The following is a 19318-nucleotide window of genomic DNA, read 5'->3' as shown; positions in this document are numbered from 1 at the left end:
TCTCTCTTTCGTCGATATTCAAAATCCAAAGGGGATCGTCCGCTGAGATGGCCAACTATCGCCTCCTGTTTCAAGAGAAGGAGCTGAATTAACTATCTGACGAGTAGCAGAAGGTGGGAAAGGCACTTGGGATATGCATTTTCGGCCGACGATCAAAGTCGTAGATGAGCATTCTGGATCGATAGTTGGCTACAGGATATCAGGTCAGGGCGCCCTCCATTCCCCATTCCCCCATTCATGTCTCGGCAGCGTGGAGAGTATGTACTGCGAGTGTGGTCTGACCGAGTATCACCCAGTGGTCCTTCCTGTCGCATACCACCCAGGCTCTAACTAATATAACTCCGACATGGGCTACTATACGTGGAATTCGCTCTTTAGGCATGCCTTGTTATCTTTTCAAATAGACTGAATCGAATAACTAGCAGAACTTCTCTGCAGAGTACTCATACTCAGTAGTAGGCTGGTAGTTGTATGTATAGATGTGTCTCGCTGGGCAACGGAGGAGTAACACTATCAAAGTCCGCGGGAAGAAACCGCATACAAAGCGCATCTATCTCACCCTGAATAGCCGCCATAAAGGACTCCCATGCTATCAAAGTCTTGCCCGCTTGTCCCTTGTAAACGAGCCTGTCCAACTGCCGGGATCTGCGCCCTTCGTATCGAGATCGCCCTCGGGTGCTTCGTTCCCTTAGCTAACTAAATACCTAGGTACTAGTTGACCGGCTAGTTTACTAACCAAGTCCCCTTCGCATTATCCTTGCCCGGCCTGTCCTTCTCCATCCCCCGCCGCAAGCATCAGTCAACCCTTACACACGCCGCTGCTTATATTACTCTCTTCCGCAGCCCCGCGTCCAAGCCGTCTTCTTTTCCTCCTTTTTGATTCTTTTCTCCTATCAAAAGTTGCCCACCATAGCTTCCATATTCCGCCGTCTTTTTGGCTCTGTAGCCAGCCAGTCGCCAGCCAACATGTCTGCCGCAAAAGTGAAAGCCGAGAAAATCATCGCCGAGAACGGCGTGGGTGAGTCGAGTCTCTTTGAAATCAAGCAGATAGAATAGAGATGGAGAGCTAACGTCTGGTGTGCCGTAGTTGTCTTCTCCAAGTCCTACTGCCCTTACTGCAACGAGACGAAGGCTCTGCTCAACTCCAGGGGAGCCAAGTTCTTCGTCATGGAACTCGACAAAGTTGGTACGTTTGGCTGCCCATGGTAAATTTATATATAAAGATGGTATAACAAGGGGAGGGAGGCTGAGACTGAGGCTGACGGTGGATGATAGATGACGGCTCTGCCATCCAGTCTGCTCTTCAGGAGATCACCAACCAGCGCACCGTTCCCAACATCTTCATCAACCACCAGCACATCGGCGGTAACTCTGACCTCGTTGCTAGGTCTGGTCAACTGACTGCCTTATTGAAGGATGCCGGTGCCATCTAGATAGCCTGCGTCCATGGCTATGAAAGTGGTTATAGACATGTCTCCAGCACCGTTCTTGTCTCTGTAGGATAGAAAGACTTGATTCTACATAGGGGAATGAGAATGCGGATAGACTAGTTCATGTATTTATTTAGGAGTGTGTCAATCGCTGGATTCCATCTAGCGGCTATAGTACATATATATAAACATGATTCCCCCCAAAGTGAGTAGAAATCATCCCATCTGTAAACGTACACTCGACCAGCTCTTAGTGAAAAGAGAGCCCGATCAGACAACCTTCATCTCAACTGTACCGATCGGCCGGCCAACGATAGCCATCATGCCGTCAACGATATTCTTCCTTGCACTCTCGCTAGCCACGGTCTTACCAGCAAGATAATTCAACCACACCAGTCGTCCGATACGCTCGTCTCCAACCCTACCAAGCCAGGTCATCGGTTTCGTCTCGCCAGGCTGATACACTATCCCCATTCCTCCAAGCTTATCACGAAGTAGAAGCAAAGTCTGACCCTTGGGCACATTCTTTCTTACTCCTCCGCCTAGCAGTGTCTTAAACTCGGCCATTGCCGTACCGAACGAGTCATCATTGAACTGGGGTTCAGCAGAAGCATCAAGTTGCTTAGCCTGAGCGTTCGCCTTTTGAGCTCGGGCAGTGATGGCTCTCACCCACCCGTCACGTAGATGCAGGAAATCTGTGTTTCGAGTAGGCACAATTCGGAAGATGGTACGGATACCGCCCTGTCGAAGGATATGATCCATTATCTGCTCGCCCTCCTCGGCTTCGAGAAGAGAAGCCTGCAATGCCTCGCGCTCATGCGGTACAAGGGATGTAGCCGCCAGTCCGTCATCGGTAGGAGGAACGCCGGGTACGACTGGGTTCGCACCATGTCGAATAAGTCGAGCCTGGAGCTCGGGAATATCTGCCGTGGCTATATACAAGCCAACAACATAGACTTGAATGCTAAGGAACGAAACCGTACGTAGACCCAAGCCGAGAAGCTGATATTCGTCTGCCGATTTGTCATTCACATTATCTGTAACGGGTAATTCATCGCCGATTTTCAGATCTGGATTGTTGCCGTCAACGGTCCTGGGTAACCGAATCGTTTTGGGGAAGTTAGGTATCGTTGAGTTTCCCGTTGGAACCTGTTCGATGCCATCGATGATCACAGTGGTGGACTCATTAAGTGCCATGCCAGCCGGTGGCCCCTCAAGCTTGATTTTCCCATCACTCTTTGCCTTCGCCGCTGCTGCCGTCTGGTCCTTTTGCCCATTGCTACTGTCCGCACCGGCCTCTGCTTGTAGTCCGTCTGGGAAGTAATATGTCACAGTGCCGTACATGGCAATAGCACACGCAATCAGGCCAGCGGCAGATATGGCCATTGATCTCTTATGCTGCACATGCTGGTCACGCGCGGCATTGGTGGAATATCGCACTTCTTCCCTTGCGCCTGTCTTTGTGGATGTTGCTCGAAGGCTGTGGGACGTTGATAGCCATCGAGGCTGCTGGCGAGTGAGATTTCGTCGAGCGCATTGTGTGAGGTATCGGCGGATAGGCGTATGGAGGGAGGAAGGGAGGGAACTCATGGTTGCGGTGGTCAATTGCTTTGCTTTCGGCAAGCTGCAAGTAGATGTCAAGCTGGGGTGGGCTTGCTGACCTTTTAACTAACTTGGTTGTCCGGGAAAAGTTACCTCGTCAGTGTTTGTCATGTTTGCACAGTTAACAAAAGTTCCCGTAGCGAGTGTCTACTTTACTCGGCGCTACACTACTAGACACGAAGATGAAGAAGATGGAGACGAAATTTATTTGAAAGTTCATGTCAATTAAAAGCCGGTTTTGTATCTAATGTGATGTGAAGAGGGGGAGAGTGGTATTTTCATAAGTTCTCAAATGCCCGCAAGAAAAAAACACCTGGGGAGGAATAAGAGTAAGGAACCAGCATCTCTTTTTACTTTCAAACATCAAAAACCCTTTTTTTTTGTTCATCACCATCGTAGTTGTCATTACATCAAGAAGTAGGTGGGATGATTTACTTCTTGCCAGCCTTGGCAGCGGACTTGGTGACCTTGCCAGCACCACCAGCGGCCTTATCAACAGCCTCTGTAAAGATGTATTAGCATATGCACAACAAGGGAAGTGATTAGGGTGGAAGGTAGAGGAGAAACTTACTGATGACACCGACGGCAACGGTCTGTCTCATGTCACGGACGGCGAAACGACCAAGTGGGGGGTAGTCAGTGAAAGCCTCAACGCACATGGGCTTGGAGGGAACCATCTTGGCGATGGCGGCATCACCAGACTTGACGAACTTGGGGTTGGCTTCGACGGATTTACCGGTACGGCGGTCAATCTTCTCGAGGAGCTCAGCGAACTTGCAAGCAATGTGGGCAGTGTGGCAGTCGAGGACTGGGGCGTAACCGGCACCGATCTGGCCGGGGTGGTTGAGGACGATGACCTGAGCGTTGAAGGAAGCACAGCCGGATGGTGGGTCGTTCTTGGAGTCACCAGCAACGTTACCACGGCGAACTTCCTTGACGGAAACGTTCTTGACGTTGAAGCCGACGTTGTCACCAGGGACACCCTGGGCGAGCTGCTGGTGGTGCATTTCGACGGACTTGACTTCAGTGGTGACGTTGGCAGGGGCGAAGGTGACGACCATACCGGGCTTGATGATACCAGTCTCGACACGACCGACTGGTACTGTTCCAATACCGGAGATCTTGTAGACATCCTGGAGTGGGAGGCGGAGGGGCTTGTCGGTAGGACGGGTTGGCATGTCAATGGCATCAATAGCCTCAAGGAGGGTCTTGCCAGACTTGGCACCACCGGCCTTGGTCTCCTTGTTCCATCCCTTGTACCAGGGGCAGTTGGAGGAAGCCTCAATCATGTTGTCACCGTTGAAGCCAGAGATTGGGACGAATGGAACACCCTTGGGATCGTAGCCAACCTTCTTGATGAAGTTGGTAACTTCCTTGATGATTTCCTTGAAACGGTCCTCGGACCAGTTGGTGGTGTCCATCTTGTTGATGGCAACGATGAGCTGCTTGACACCGAGGGTGAAAGCGAGCAGGGCGTGCTCACGGGTCTGGCCATCCTTGGAGATACCAGCCTCGAACTCACCAGTACCGGCAGCAATGATGAGGATAGCGCAGTCAGCCTGGGAGGTACCAGTGATCATGTTCTTGATGAAGTCACGGTGACCGGGGGCGTCTACTCTCGTTAGTGAAAAGTACGATTATTATGGGGGAGAGCAAAGAAAACATACCAATGACGGTGACATTGTACTTGGGGGTCTCGAACTTCCAGAGGGCAATATCGATGGTGATACCACGCTCACGCTCGGCCTTGAGCTTGTCAAGAACCCAAGCGTACTTGAAGGACTTCTTGCCCAACTCTTCGGCTTCCTACAAAGACGTCGTTAGCATCGATATCGATAGGAAGAAAAAGCAATGTTAAACATGACATGAGGCTCGTTCGTTGCCTGGAGTGATGGCTCATGTTGACGTTGGTGGGGTGTGCAAATTTTGATGCCCAAGCGAGCGCCAAGCCACATCCCACCACAGACGCCAAAAAAAAAGAGGCCACATAATGGGTTGAAATGGGAGAAGGGAATGTAGAGCAAAACAGAGACTGCAATAGAAAGGGAGTCTTTACCTTCTCGAACTTCTCAATGGTACGCTGGTCGATACCACCGCACTTGTAGATCAAGTGACCTGTGATATTGAAGTCAGTTTCTGTGTGTTGTAGTGTGCCTGGCTGAAATCCCTGATGTCTGGCTTACCGGTGGTGGTGGATTTGCCGGAATCGACGTGGCCGATAACGACCAAGTTAATGTGTCCCTTGTCGTCCTTACTGCAGGATTGTTAGCTCTGGCATTCAGATATTTGGCAGGAGAGGCGGAAGAAGGACGTACCCCATGGTGACGGTGTTTTGTGTGGTTTTGAAGTCTTGTAGCTCTTAGGAAGATACTAGAAGAATTCAGCAGAACGCTCAGATACTACGGCCGAAATTGCGTAGAGGTGCTGCAGAAGCGAGTTAGTTATCTTGCTGAAGATGAAGGTGAAGATGGAGAGAGATGGAGAGAGAGGAAGAGTGTAGGGGAGAGGGAAGACGTACTGAAGCAGACGAAGGAGAGAAAGAAAAAAAGAAGAAGAGAAAAGAATTTTCTGTGTGAAGGCGACGAGCGAGGGGTCCTTTTGTATGGCGGGGCGAGGGGTGCGGACAGCCGAAAGAGGACTAGCGAGACGGCGCTAAGCCCAACTTGGCAGGCAGCGGAGGGGCAGTTTCACACCCCACCATGAAAACTCTGACGGCGCTTAAGATAAAGAAGGCGGAAAGTGACGATAGCGAGGGAGGAGACGGTGAAGAGCGGCGGCGAGGGCGGTGGGCCAGGAGGAAGAAGCCGAGGGATGGTTTTGAGCAAGATGATACTGGATATTGGCTATGTGACTACGGTACTACAGACATTGGTAGGCTAAAGTAGAATATAGAGTCGCACTGAACACTGGCGTGTGTGCGTGTGCGTGTGCGTGTGTGTGTGCGTTTGTGTTTGTGCGCAACTTTGCATCAAACCCCTGTAAGCCCTTTTTGATCAGCGCCTCCATGCCTTGGAGGGGTCAAGGTCAAAATGTGTCAAGTGTACGTGTCTGAGTGGGCAGCCCTGGTGGATAGTTTGAAGCCTCTTGGTGGTGTGGTAGTGACCCCTGTTGGCGGGATGAAGATTCTGGTGGGCGGAATCCAGGACAAGTTCCGCCTGCCTCTTGCCCAGCTAGCGCCGCGTGCTGGCAGCAAAACAAACGCTCAATTTTTTTTCATAGTGAGGAGAGAAATGGAAGCCGACGAGATCCGACCGTCGTCTAGTTCTCTCGCCATCGAGCGTCACAGGCAGAACACTATAGTCAATCAGCATGAATGTGAGTCATAGAAGAGATGCAGTGTAAGCAACACACCTTGTAAAAGGTCGTCATAGGCTCGTCTGCACTTCGGATCTGCAGCTGGAAAAAGAACGCACGATCTCCTTCGCAACCTTCAGCGGGGCATTGGGCTGCAGTGCAGATGTCAGCATACGTTGCTCCTTCATAGCAAAAATGTTAACAACGACATCGTACCAGGCATGCTCTCTGCGTTCTTCCACTCGTCTTTCCCACCCAGCACATCGGCCACTTCCTTGCGTTTCATCTCTTTGCGCTCAAAATACGTTCTGTCAAGGGCATACTGGTACGGACAGGTACGACATTCGAACCGGTTGACGCCCGCCGGGTATCGCGAGGTTGGGGGAGCTTTCGAGATAGTTAGTGCATTACTGCAGTTTGGACAGACTGGTGATGGGGTAAGGAGGTAAATGTTAGCTATTTCTATCATAAACAGATATTCATAGTCACATCTTGGGGGATACGTACAGGTGAGCGGCATCGTGATGGTCAGGCATTACCAAAATCCATCTACCATCGTCTCGTAGTCGGTAGAAGAACAAGAGAAAACAGCATCTGCTCAATCTTCAATTTGAAGCGCCAATTGACCAATAGACAATCGCCAAGCGGTTATCTGGACCTTGTCGCGGACCGGAATAATGAAGTACCGAAACCCTCAGTCGCACACTCACGTGAAAGTGAACTCTAACTGGCATTGACTTCAACCAATACCCATAGAGGAAATAAGTGAGTTGAAAAAACCGTTAAGTCCAAAAATTACGCGTGAAGAACCGTAAATTTCAGATTTCACCGTTATTCTACTCTATACTAACTACAAAATTCGAAATATACGCGAAGAACCGTAATTTTTGAGGTTTATTCAATTCACTTATTTCCTCTATGGTACTTTCCCACCTATCGCTAATCTTTTTCTTCGACATTCCATTCTACTCCTACGCCCGCCAGAACGCCGGCGGCAACATTCACCACGTCTGTTATATATGGCCGGACGGGCGTGCCCATCTTATGTGGCTATTATCTGTGGTAATCTGCTTTTGAGCACTAAATTTCGAAACCCAGTAGCTACCGTGGAGAGTATTTCTCCAGCTAAATGCTAGTGGTCTTGAGAGTGAGGGTGATAGTGACATGAACTGTCCCTGAGTGACTGATAAGAATAGATCTGCCTAAGGTTTGAGAGAATAATATAACGGTCGCGCTGACTGGCACGCCATTTTTGATGAGAAGAGCCTCCTGAGCTGCAACTGTGCCTTGCCGAAAGCCCGTACTTAAAAAGAAACTATATTCAAATCAATAGCCTGTGCATCCCTGCAGCTGATGTATGTATCGCAAACAGTAACTAAAGGTCGATTTCAGCTGATGTCAGGTCCAAACTTGTGGGGAGACTAATCAACTTACCCAAACTGCTAGCTAATTGATATAGCAATTCCCGTGATTTCTGGCAAAACCAGAGATAAGTGATTTTACTCCGTCCGTCATGGAATCAGTCTCTTTGATATTTTAAAACACAAGTGGAAATTATCGGTTGCCAAACTCCTACAAGAGTCAGGGTGTGGCATATAAACATACCTGACTCAGTGGAAACTAACAAAATTCAAGAAACAAGTGAAATTGAGATACAAACGCAATAGTTAGCTATTGTGTTATGAATAAAAGCACTGTTAGCTACGTTTTCCTTCAGGTACCATTATAACAGTATACAATTGACAATACGCTCAATCAAAGGTCGACAATCAGGGAAACGATCTAGACGTTTGACCAGGCATAGGCGGCGTTATCCTATGCTGGTGTGAGCGCGAGGCAGATGATAGGGAAAAAAATATAAAGTTCTAGGTTCCAAGGAAGTACCAGCACTCTGTTTCTTTGGGCGAAGGCGCCTACAATCTATAGCTGAATTGTGGCCACTAATTATTGAGATTGCTATGAATACGCCCCTAGAATACGCTTGGGAAATCTAACAAACAATTACCCAACGCAGATATTACGGCCATAACTATCTCCTTACAACTTCAAGGAGAGCCCGACGGCTGCCAACAAGTACCCACTCTCCGTTGCTGCGGCAGGTGCCCCACCCTATTCTCTAGAGCCCATATTTATTACCCATTTCTTATGAAACTCTTGCCTTACTCTTCACCGCAATCGAGTATTCTACCCGTTACTCCGTATTTTACTTTTCAACCCAAGCCTCGACTACGCTATAATAACTATGCCTAGATTAAGGTTAATCCTTAATCGAATTTAGGTTACGGAGATTCGCCGACTGCTTGACTACCTAAGTTATCCAATCGAAGCTTGTTTTTTACATAGCACGTTTGTCGTGACGACGTCACATAACTGCAGTGCGAGGTCAGACATGAGAGATTATCTCCCTGTATATATGCAGGTGTGGTCGATGAATTCTGTTGACCAACTGTGGGTACCAGTGAAATAAATTGACTGGGGCATGAGACCTTGGGAAGAAACTTTTGTCGAGTTGTTTCTGGTCCCAAAAACTAGTCGACGGGGATTTTGTTGTTTAATGTGCCAATGATTGGCTGTGTCCTATCTCAAATGGGCTCCAACTGTTGCCGAAGCCCAGTTTCGACTGGGATTCATAAGCTGCCAAAAGACTGCTGTCATCCGTGTTAGGCGGGGTAATCAGCTAACTGGACCGCTGCATACCTTCTGGCGTCTGCCCGACACATTATCACCATCTGCAATCACGATAACCTCATTTGAACCGTCGTCAGACAGGAATATTTGTCGACTTATAACACCACTCAACATGAAGGTTGCAATTGCAGGCTACGGCGACTTGACTCGCTACCTTTGTGAAGAGTTCGTCCAAGCTGGCCATGAACTCATCATTCTCACTCGGAGCTCTAAACCTCAGATTGAAAGCTGTGGCGTCTCCCAGGCCATTACAGACTATACTCTATTGTCTTTGAAAGCCCCTTTGGCCGACTGTGATGTCTTGATCTCAACAATTGGTGACATGTCGAACGCTTACACTAGCGTTCATCATACACTCATACAAGCCTGCCAGGAGAGCCCAAAGTGCAAACGCTTCATTCCTGCTGAGTTTGCAGTAAACATCGAATCTTACCCGGACGAGCCTGGTTTCTACTATGCTATACATGAACCTGTTCGTGAGACGCTGCGGAACCAGAAGGATCTAGAGTGGACTCTGGTGTGTATCGGCTGGCTAGCCGACTATTTTGTGCCGAGTAAAAACCGTTACATCAAAGATATTGACGAGTGCCACCCTGTTAATTGGAAAGCCAACAAAGCTGTGATACCAGGAACCGGGAATGAGCCAGTTGATTTCACGTGGGCAAGAGATGCTGCCAAAGGGCTTGCCTCGTTAATACAAGCACCGGCTGGCTCATGGGAACCCTATACCTTTATGTCAGGAGAGCGAAGCTGCTGGAATGATACGGTCGCGCTTATCAAGGAAAAATATCGCCCTAACATGCCAATTGAGCATGTCTCGCTTCATGCTACGGTAAATATGATCAAAGCAGCCAAAGATGAGGACACGCTAGTACTGGCCGACTATTACCTTCTATCAATTAGTCAGGCATGTGCAATTCCTCTGGACAAAGCTAAGGCACAAAAGGAGAAATTCTTTCCGACTGTTCACTTCCGGACTTTAAAAGAGGGTCTGGCTCAATTTGATGAGAAATCCGATTCCGTTATGTGACGGGCGTAAGGATGAGAACGCAGAATTTCTGTTTGGCACTAGAAAATAGAAATTATCTCCTTGCCCTGGTATTGTCTGCGGGCTAAGTAGTTAGTTACGATTACGTGTTGGTTTACTAGGAAAGCCAAATCAATGAAGATATGTTAGTTACCTACGTTGTTCCGCTCCTACACCTGACAGTTATGGTACCTGCTTAAATAACCATAACCCTTTTCTGTATGGGGATGACGTCATCTCACTTGATGTTTGGTTAACTCTTTAATGACTACGAGGGTGACATTATACTGCTCGCATTCTTTTCCTGCTCCTCAACACTGTTCTTTTCACATTAATGGACTATGATGAAATAAGATACTGTAATATATAGAGAATGTACCACCGAGCTTACGGGTTCTAGGAAGAGCGTCTCTCCGGTATCCTGAGTCCTTAAAAGCAAGCTTGTCTAATTGTAAATACTTACTTTGAGGCGGCCACCATCTGTGATAAAATATATTTGCTGACATCATGATTTACCTAGTATTTAAATAACTGTAAACATGTATATGTTTGGAACTTTTAATCGAGTAAACGAGACTTGCATTATTTTAGTCTATAAATCTATTCTACCTTCATTTTATTATTCATAGTCCGTCTTTTTGTCTTGTAGTATTGATTGAATCCAAATATTTACGTATGTATTCCTCGCCAATCACTGGGGCAGGATATGTATCCAGCCCAAAAACATGCTTGCCAACAGGGCTGCCCTTCAATAAGGCTCCAGCCGTCTCATCTGTATAGCCATCGAGAACGGTGGTGATGCGGGCCAATGGGCTCTTCGGATTGCGTGCTGCATATTCAAGGGCTTGACAATGCCACTGGCTAAAAGGAATGACTTCTAGTTTACCGCTGGCAGCACCCATAACCCCGAAGAAGGTATCAAAGCTAAGTGCATGTGGATTCACAAAGTCGTAATCTTCGCCAATGCGCCCCTGATCCTCAGTCATAATCATTGCAATAGTGTTGCATAGATAATCAACCGGGAGAACGCTGGATAGAGTGGTCTTCAAGGATGGAAAAGATCCCAAATCAAGGCTTCCCATAACAAGATTATTTAAAAAGTCGCCACGATCAAGACGGAAACGGCCATTAGCACCTGAAGCGGCGACAAATGGTAGTCGATAGGACGATGCTACTGCACCGCGGAAACGAGCTGCTACAATCATCCTCTCAGCAAGGTACTTTGAAGTACCATAGCCATACTCTCCATCAAGTTCAGTAAGACCATAGCCTAAGTGAATAGGCAGTGTGGAGATCGTTGATATAAAATGGACTGCCTTTCCTCGTCCATGAGAAGCAAGACGTAAGATTTCGTGAGTACCCAGAATATTGGGGCCAATATAGTCTTCCAATGGACGCATCCAGTCCACAAGAGCTCCTGAATGAAGTATGGCATCGACTACATTGGCCAGATTATCAAACACATCTTGGTGGAGGCCAAGTAGTGGTTGAGAGAGGTCACCGATGACAGGGCGAATCAGCGATGCGTACTCTGGTTTCCAGAGATTATATTCCCGTAGTGTTGCGCCCATGCGTTTTTGAGCCTGGTCGAGGCTATGGGAGCGCACAAGGCAATATACAGTTATACCTCTTCTGAGAAACTCATGAACCATGAATGCGCCAACAAACCCCGTTGGTCCTGTCACGAACACCGCCTTGGGAGCATTTAAACATGTGAGAGGGTGTTTTGTTATGTTTCCGAACTGGAAACTCGGATCCAGTACGCCTCTCTTAATAGCTGCCATATCGACATGAGGAGCAGCTCTTGGTGCTGAGCCGTTCGCCTTCATCCCACTATCAGGTTTAGCCTCGCCATTGGACTTAGATGCGCCATTAGTCTGGGGTACACCGTTGGAACTTCGTGCACCACTGGCGCCATTGGTACCATTGGACTTTAGCGTGCCATTAGAACTTGAGACACCATTGCCATTGGCGTGGCCATTGGTATTGGTGTGATCGTTTGCTTTGGTATGGCCGTTAGTGTGGCCGTTGGTGTTTGGTAAGGAAGATGCGCCAGCTTCAATATTGTCTTGCAAAAAGGATAGAATGAATTCGCTGAGTGACTTGAGATCTGGACGAAGAAGTGCGATGTTTGGTGGTAATGTCATACCAGTCAGCGTTGCTAGATGGTTGCGGACCAGGATAGCGGTTAGAGAGTCAATTCCCAGCTCCTTTAGGGGTTTTCTGGCGTCTATGTCATCCATTTCGGTATACCCTAATGCTTTAGCTATGGCTTTGCGAACAACCTGTAGCACAACACTCCCGTGCTGCTCTGGAGCTGACCTGGCCAGCATGTCTTGTAAATTCACGTCAGAATTTACAGATGATTTAACTTTCTGTTCACCCATAACTGAGCGTAAGAATGGAGGTATGCCGCCTTGTTCTTCATAATAACTCTTGAGCCGTTCAAGATCTAGAACTGCAGCTATGGTGAGTGCTTGTCCGCGTTGAATTGCTTGTTCAAACAACTTCAAACCATCCTCTGGCTCCAAGAAGCCCAATCCAAGCTGCGAGAGATGATTACGAGTCGTTGATACGAGAGTAGTTGCCATTCCATCTCCGCCCCAGACACCATAAGCTACCGAAGTAGCCGGCAAGCCCTGGGAACGACGTAGGTAGGCGAGAGCATCAATAAAAGAATTAGCAGCGGCGTAATTCGCAAGTCCGGGCAGGCCCATGATACCGGAAATAGACGAAAACATCATGAAGACGTCCAAATCCATGTCTTTGGTTAGACGATGCAGGTTCCAAAGGCCATCTACCTTGGGTGCAAATGTCGTGGCGCATTTCTCAGGAGTTAAAGATGACAAAACACCGGAATCAACCACTCCAGCTGCATGAATCACACCTCGTAGTGGCCTATCGGTAGTAAATATCTGCATGGCGGCTTTGAGGCTGCTAAGGTCTGCAACATCACCGCGAACTATGGTAATGTTGGCACCCAGTTTTGCGAGCTCGGCAACAAATGCATCAGTTCTAGCAGACTCCTTGCCATTCCGAGACAAAAGAACTAAATCGCGAACCCCATGGCAACTGACCAGCCTGCGGGACACACGGCCTCCGAGATCACCAAGGCCTCCAGTGACCAGCACCGCGCCATTCGTTCGAAGTAGTGGTTTTTCAGCGGGTGCGGAGACCAAGCTAGCGCGTTCCAAATGAGGCACAAGTAGTTGCCCCTTGCGGATAGAAACTTCTGCCTGGTTATCTACTGCCAGGGCCGTCCCAAGGGTGGTCAAGCTTGTCTCGTCATCCACGTCAATCAGCCTGAGATTCAACTCAGGGTGTTCGCTCCTAGTTGCCCGCATCAGACCCCACAGCGGCCCGGCCCCGATACCGACCGGCTGGTCGCTAGCACCCGCGCCAACCGCGTGCCGAGTAACCCAAACAATTGGCGCCGTAAATCCGAACTTGCTTGCGTTCTGTAGATGAGCTAGGGCTGCAGCAGTGAAGCTGTGCGCTTTTTGAACGACGTCGGCATCGGAATCCCAGAAAGCTAGTACGCCATTAAGCGGCTTGGCCTCTTCAAGATTGGCGATATGAACCAGTTGAACTCCTGAGCTTTCCAATGCGCTGTGCGCACTTTTCACCCACGTAGTTCCATCGGATAAAGCAAGAAGCCCCCAGGTGCCGTGAGGCTTGGCTTTGTCTGAGTGGACTTGATGCCAATTCATTTCAAACATCATATTTTCCACCCCGTTTACGACCCCTTGCGGCTCACCATTTTGTGCGATACCATTGAGCCAGCTGACCTTCTTTGTCGGCTGGTAAGGCACCCGCTGGAAGGCGTAAGTAGGGAGGTTAACTCTTTGACAGTCAAAAGGCTTGAAATATTCGGCCCAGTTAATTGGTACATGCCGCGTGTGTAACTCGTGCACGCTATTTTGGATAACCGAGACGTCATCCGTTCTTGGTTTAAGGGAAGGTAACCAAAGAGCCATGCTTATTTGAGAAGCATTCGAAAAACAGGCTGCACCCAGCCCACAAAGCGTCGAGCTAGGCCCTATCTCAAGGAAGATATTGGCTCCTTGTTGAGTAAGCTCGTGAAAGGCATCACTAAATCTTACAGCATGTCGGGCTTGTTTGACCCAATATTCCGCACATTGAAGTTCGCCGCTTGCAGCTAGTGAACCGGTCATGCTACTGATTATGGGTATCTTTGCTGGATTGAATTGAAGACCTTCGAGTGCAACTCTGAAGGCATCTAACATGCCATTCATATGACCTGAGTGGAAAGCGTGGCTAGTATCAAGCACTTTGGTCTTACGACCCATGTTGAAAACATGGGCTGATACAGTCTCAACTGCATCAGTATCTCCAGAGATAACAATTTGTGAAGGTGTGTTATAGCCTGCTATTTCAACCTTGTCTCTCTGGCTCAGTTCGTTGATAATTTCTTCAACCTCAAAGCTGCTGGCTTCTAGTGAAGCCATCTTCCCTTTACTGGGAAGAGCTTGCATCAAAGATCCGCGCATGGACACTAACCGGCAAGCATCAGATAAGCTCAAAATACCTGAAACATGAGCTGCTGCAATCTCTCCCACGCTGTGGCCAAGTAGAAAGTCGGGTTGTACGCCCCAGCTCTGCCACAAGTTCCAGAGAGAAACCTCAAGAGCGAACAGGGCAGCTTGGGTGAAATCGGTTCTGTCAAGTAATGAGGCGTGTGAACTTCCCGGCTGAGCCCACATTATATCGTGAAGTGGGAACTCCAATTCTGTGAACAAAGCTACAATTTCATCCAGAGTAGTCTTGAAAACAGGATAAACAGCATAGAGTTCCTTGCCCATCCCTAGCCGCTGGCTGCCTTGTCCGGCGAAGAGCATCCCTAACTTTGCCTTCCCGCTCTCATTCGCATTAAAAAGCTTATCTGAATTCGAGCTTATTGATGCCAGGGCTTCCAGCATTTGTGCTTTATCTCTCGCAACTGCTACCTGCCTGCGTTGAAAGTGTGTACGGCCAGTAGCCAAGGAGTAGGCAATGTCGGCGAGGCGATCATCTTTTCCATTACCACTATCAATATATAACCGGAGTTTTTCAGCCTGTGCTCTAAGGGCCGATTCACTGGTTCCAGAGAGCAAAAATGGTATAGTGCGGGGGACAGGAGCGGGTACAGCGCAACCATTGTTCTTGTGAACAGGCTTAGGAGGCTCTTCAATTACGACATGGGCATTGGTACCACCGATTCCAAATGCGCTTACACCAGCCCGGCGAAGCCTGCAATCCCTAGACGGCCATGGTTGACTAGCAAGAACCAACTCCATGTTGGCACTTTTCCAGTCAACTGACCTGGTGGGTTCGCTTATATGTAATGTTTTCGGTAGGGTATTATGTTGCATTGATAAAACTACTTTTAGCAAGCCGACAAGGCCGGCAGCAGCCTGGGTATGTCCAACGTTCGATTTCGCCGACCCTAGCCTCAGCGGGTCAGACCCCAAGCGTCCGTCGCCAAATATTTCAGCCAATGCAGTTGCTTCAATAGGGTCACCAAGTTTAGTGGCGGTACCATGAGCTTCAATATAGTCAACATCGCCAGGTTTCATCGCAGCTTGTGCTAGAGCTGCACGGATAAGCTTCACTTGGCCTGGGCTGTTAGGGACTGTTAGACCAGCACTGTAGCCACCGTGCATGACTGCGGTGCCACGCAATACAGCGTGAATGTTATCACCGTCACGCTGAGCATCAGACAGGCGCTTCAACACGACAGAAGTAGCGCCCTCGCTAAACCCCGTGCCATCTGTATCCTCAGAAAATGCCCTGCAGAGACCATCTGCAGAGAGACCACGGAGCTTGCTAAATTCAATGTGTATACCCGGGGTGAGCAGAAGGCTTACACCACCAACAAAAGCCATGTTGCACTCACCCTGCCGTAAAGCATTGCAGGCTAGGTGTGTGGCTACCAAAGACGAGGAGCATGCGGTATCAACTACTAGAGATGGACCTTCCAGACCAAGAGTATATGACAGACGGCCCGATATGGTGGCGCTGGCGCTTCCGGTAATTGAATATCCATTGAGGTCAGGCGGGATGGCATTCGTTGTTCCGTTGTTACTCACGCCAATGAACACACCTGTTGCACTCCCTCGCAATTGTTCCCTCGTATAGCCTGCTCGCTCAAAACTTTCCCACCCCAACTCCAGCATCAGATTTTGTGCTGGATCCATCGCCTGCGCCTCACGAGGGGAGATTCCGAAAAAAGGTGCATCGTATGAGTAAACAGAGTCCAGAAAGCCGCCTCTGGCGCAATACGATGTACCCTCGGTATCAGGATCTGAATTGTATAGCTTTTCAGCGTCCCAGCGATCCTTAGGCACGTCAATGATGGTATCTCCTCCCATCTGGAGAAGTTGCCAGAATTCCTCTGGAGTTGTCACGCCACCTGGCAATCGGCAGGCCATGGAGACTATTGCAATGTCCTCATTATTGCTAGTAAATCTATCGCTTACCGTATTAAGCTCCCGATTTGTTTCCATGCCAATACCGGTCAGATAAGCGGCCAATGCCTTGATCGTGTAATGCTCAAATAATTTAGGCGTGGGTATAGGCCGATGCAAAAGCCTCTCCAATATTGCTTGCATACGAATTATGCGCACGGAGTCACCACCAAGGTTGAAGAAGTTATCTTCTATGCCAAATCGGTCGTGTCCAAGAATATCGGACCAGATTGCCAAAAGCTGTTGCTCCAGCTCAGAAGTTGGTTGCTTCGAGGCCTGGCTTTGGATAGCCTCTAGTGGATTAGGAAGTGCTTTGCGGTTGACCTTTTCATTGGGTGACAACGGCAAGGCGTCCATTCGAACGAAAAATGCCGGCAGCATATACGCTGGAAGGCGTTCTGCCACCCATGGTCGTAGAATGGTATCAAGTGAAATATCGCTGGCCAGGGCCCGATCCAACACGCAGTAAGCCACCAGGCGATCATCATGGCTTATTACAACGGCTGCGGACACATTTGCATGGTCAAGAATCACCGCTTCGATGTCGCCAACGTCAATACGGTGGCCGCGGATCTTGACCACTCCATCAATGCGGCCAACGACTTGGAGCTTTCCAGGAGCGAGAAAACGGCCGAGGTCGCCGGTGCGGAAAAACAATCCGCCGTGGAACGGATTCGCGATGAAGCGCGCGCGTGTCAGGTCGGCGTTGTTGCGGTAGCCGTTCGAGACGCTGCCGCCGCCGATATATATTTCTCCTTCGCAGCCGATAGGCGCAGGAGACAGGTTGTCGTCGAGGACATAAATCCGTCCATTAACAACAGGCTTTCCAACGACGATATCGCCTTCTCCCACTCTCCCGACGCTCCCGTATGTCGTCTCTGAAGGTCCATACACGTTCCACACCGAATCAGCGGCGGCGAGTAGCCGGTCTGCCAGTTGGCGGGTGAGAGGTTCGCCTCCGCATATGATTTTGGACAGCCTCGGATCCCCTTTCCATCCCGACTCAAGGAGCATTGTCCAGGTCGCTGGGGTAGCTTGCAAAATAGTAACCCGATGCCGTCTCATTAACTCTAAGAGCTCTCGCGGATTTTTCACAGCGGTGGTATCTGCAATGACCATTGCGGTACCGGAAACAAGTGGGAGCAATAGCTCTAGGGCTGACATATCGAAGGATATTGTCGTTATGGCAAGCAATATATCCCGCTCATTGCAGCCTGGCTCATACTTCTGTAATGAGCTCAGGAAGTTGGCAGCTGCCCCATGGCTAATTTCAACACCCTTTGGCCTTCCGGTTGAACCAGATGTATAGATTACATATGACAAATCATGTGGTTGTATATCAGCTTCGAGATTGGTGGTATCGGTAACCGAGCTATCTCTTGCCTCGTCAACGCTCATACAGATATCTTTCCAGCTCGCCAAGCCCTTGCTCGGACTGCCACTCAAGAGGATGAGCTTAGGACCAGCATCGCTGACCATTTGATTAATGCGTTCCGCAGGAAATAATGGATCGATAGGCACATATGCAGCACCTAGCTTGAGAACAGCCAGGATGACCACAATAAGGTCGATGGACCGTGACACAGCTAGGCCGACCAAGTCGCCATGCTTTAAGCCTCGCTTTATGAGGCTTCGTGCGAGTACGTTTGCGGACTCATTGAGCTCAGAGAATGTTATCTTGGTCTCTCTATGAATTAGAGCTGTGTTTTTGGGGAAAGCTTCCACAATCTTCTCAAATAATCGGTCTAGTCGACCACCAAGTAAGGAAATGTCTTCGGCGGCATTGAAGTCGTGGACAAGGCTTCGGTAGTCTTGGTCTGAGAGAGAGTTTGTCTCTTCGTTGTTAAGCATCTCGGTAACTCAGAAAATAAAGCAAGTTTTATATAACAATTGTGTAGTTTCTAATTGTTGGTGAGTGGTATCTTTTGTGAGAATTTCTGATATTGATCATGGTGTAATTGACTAATATAGCTATCTGAGGACGGAATAGGGCGACGCGCACAAAACAGACGAGATGCTAACCCATGGCGTCCTTTCCCTTGACCGATTGGCTAATGGAATATCATTCCCGACGGGGCACACCGCATTTACGGCGGACCATGTTGCTGTGGCTAAACGGCATGTAGATGCTAAGCCCAAGTCCTGCTTTGATGAGACACTGGGACGCAGGACGGCGTAAATTCGGAGAGCGCCACGTTTTGTTATATCTGGATATCCATATCTCAAGCTTAACGCCCGGAAAAGATGATGTGCTCATGCTATCCACAATCCTGTGCTTTGCTTGAAATTGATACCCAATATCATCTCCTCCGTACACCTCATGCAACCACTCCTCAAGGAATATGATCCACCGGGTATAAATCCCGGAGCTTCTTACACAAAACGACCAAGGGCCCAAAGCCTGAAGTGCTCGTATAAACGGAGAAAGGGAGACCTGGCGTTATAGAGACGGAGCCCTGTACTTTTATCCATATGCTAGGCAGCTAGACTTGTACTCCATACTTCAGCAAGCCCAGATACCGAACCTCTGATGCATAATGTCAGTGATCAGCGAATCGCGACCGTACATGGATGTATATAATGCAGGGGCCTGTACTCCATAGCACACCTCAATTATGCAAAGTAAGCATTATGGGTTCCTCTTGTATACAACAACTTGCGAAGCTGATAAAGTTTACTCCTACGGGTGATACTCCATAGTCAGGGCACCTATCCAATCGGAAAAACCTTGTGAATACCCTAATTTCCTTTGAGTCTTAAAAATGGTAACGTTGCTGAGTACTCTATATCCACTCCATACGCAACACTCT

At 48.8% G+C, this 19318-nt stretch overlaps 6 protein-coding genes across 6 annotated transcripts; 2 read left to right on the top strand and 4 right to left on the bottom strand.

Annotated features, from left to right (window-relative positions):
* Nucleotides 1-966: 966 nt before the first annotated feature.
* MGYG_00996 (glutaredoxin) lies at nucleotides 967-1433 on the top strand (the record flags this gene model as incomplete). Its single annotated transcript, XM_003176864.1, has 3 exons — nucleotides 967-1018; nucleotides 1088-1186; nucleotides 1276-1433. 3 exons carry the CDS (start codon nucleotides 967-969, stop codon nucleotides 1431-1433), a joined length of 309 nt encoding a protein of 102 aa, XP_003176912.1.
* A 267-nt stretch (nucleotides 1434-1700) lies between these two features.
* Nucleotides 1701-3020, bottom strand: MGYG_00995 (hypothetical protein; the record flags this gene model as incomplete). The annotated part of the gene is made up of 1 exon (XM_003176863.1): nucleotides 1701-3020. The coding sequence occupies one exon, from the start codon at nucleotides 3018-3020 to the stop codon at nucleotides 1701-1703; it is 1320 nt and encodes a 439-aa protein (XP_003176911.1).
* A 443-nt stretch (nucleotides 3021-3463) lies between these two features.
* MGYG_00994 (elongation factor 1-alpha) lies at nucleotides 3464-5352 on the bottom strand (the record flags this gene model as incomplete). The annotated part of the gene is made up of 6 exons (XM_003176862.1): nucleotides 3464-3534; nucleotides 3604-4644; nucleotides 4700-4838; nucleotides 5089-5147; nucleotides 5216-5286; nucleotides 5348-5352. 6 exons carry the CDS (start codon nucleotides 5350-5352, stop codon nucleotides 3464-3466), a joined length of 1386 nt encoding a protein of 461 aa, XP_003176910.1.
* A 938-nt stretch (nucleotides 5353-6290) lies between these two features.
* Nucleotides 6291-6846, bottom strand: MGYG_00993 (DNA-directed RNA polymerase III subunit RPC10; the record flags this gene model as incomplete). The annotated part of the gene is made up of 4 exons (XM_003176861.1): nucleotides 6291-6326; nucleotides 6384-6478; nucleotides 6543-6713; nucleotides 6834-6846. 4 exons carry the CDS (start codon nucleotides 6844-6846, stop codon nucleotides 6291-6293), a joined length of 315 nt encoding a protein of 104 aa, XP_003176909.1.
* Nucleotides 6847-9126: 2280 nt separating this feature from the next.
* MGYG_00992 (hypothetical protein) lies at nucleotides 9127-10044 on the top strand (the record flags this gene model as incomplete). Its single annotated transcript, XM_003176860.1, has 1 exon — nucleotides 9127-10044. The coding sequence occupies one exon, from the start codon at nucleotides 9127-9129 to the stop codon at nucleotides 10042-10044; it is 918 nt and encodes a 305-aa protein (XP_003176908.1).
* Nucleotides 10045-10664: 620 nt separating this feature from the next.
* MGYG_00991 (L-aminoadipate-semialdehyde dehydrogenase large subunit) lies at nucleotides 10665-18359 on the bottom strand (the record flags this gene model as incomplete). The annotated part of the gene is made up of 1 exon (XM_003176859.1): nucleotides 10665-18359. The coding sequence occupies one exon, from the start codon at nucleotides 18357-18359 to the stop codon at nucleotides 10665-10667; it is 7695 nt and encodes a 2564-aa protein (XP_003176907.1).
* Nucleotides 18360-19318: the final 959 nt, after the last annotated feature.

This window comes from Nannizzia gypsea, genomic scaffold (genome assembly GCF_000150975.2).
Source record: "Nannizzia gypsea CBS 118893 supercont1.1 genomic scaffold, whole genome shotgun sequence".
NCBI classification, from domain to species: Eukaryota; Fungi; Ascomycota; class Eurotiomycetes; order Onygenales; family Arthrodermataceae; genus Nannizzia; species Nannizzia gypsea.
Note: the sequence above shows the minus strand (reverse complement) of the source record. Positions and strands in the feature narration are given on the sequence as shown.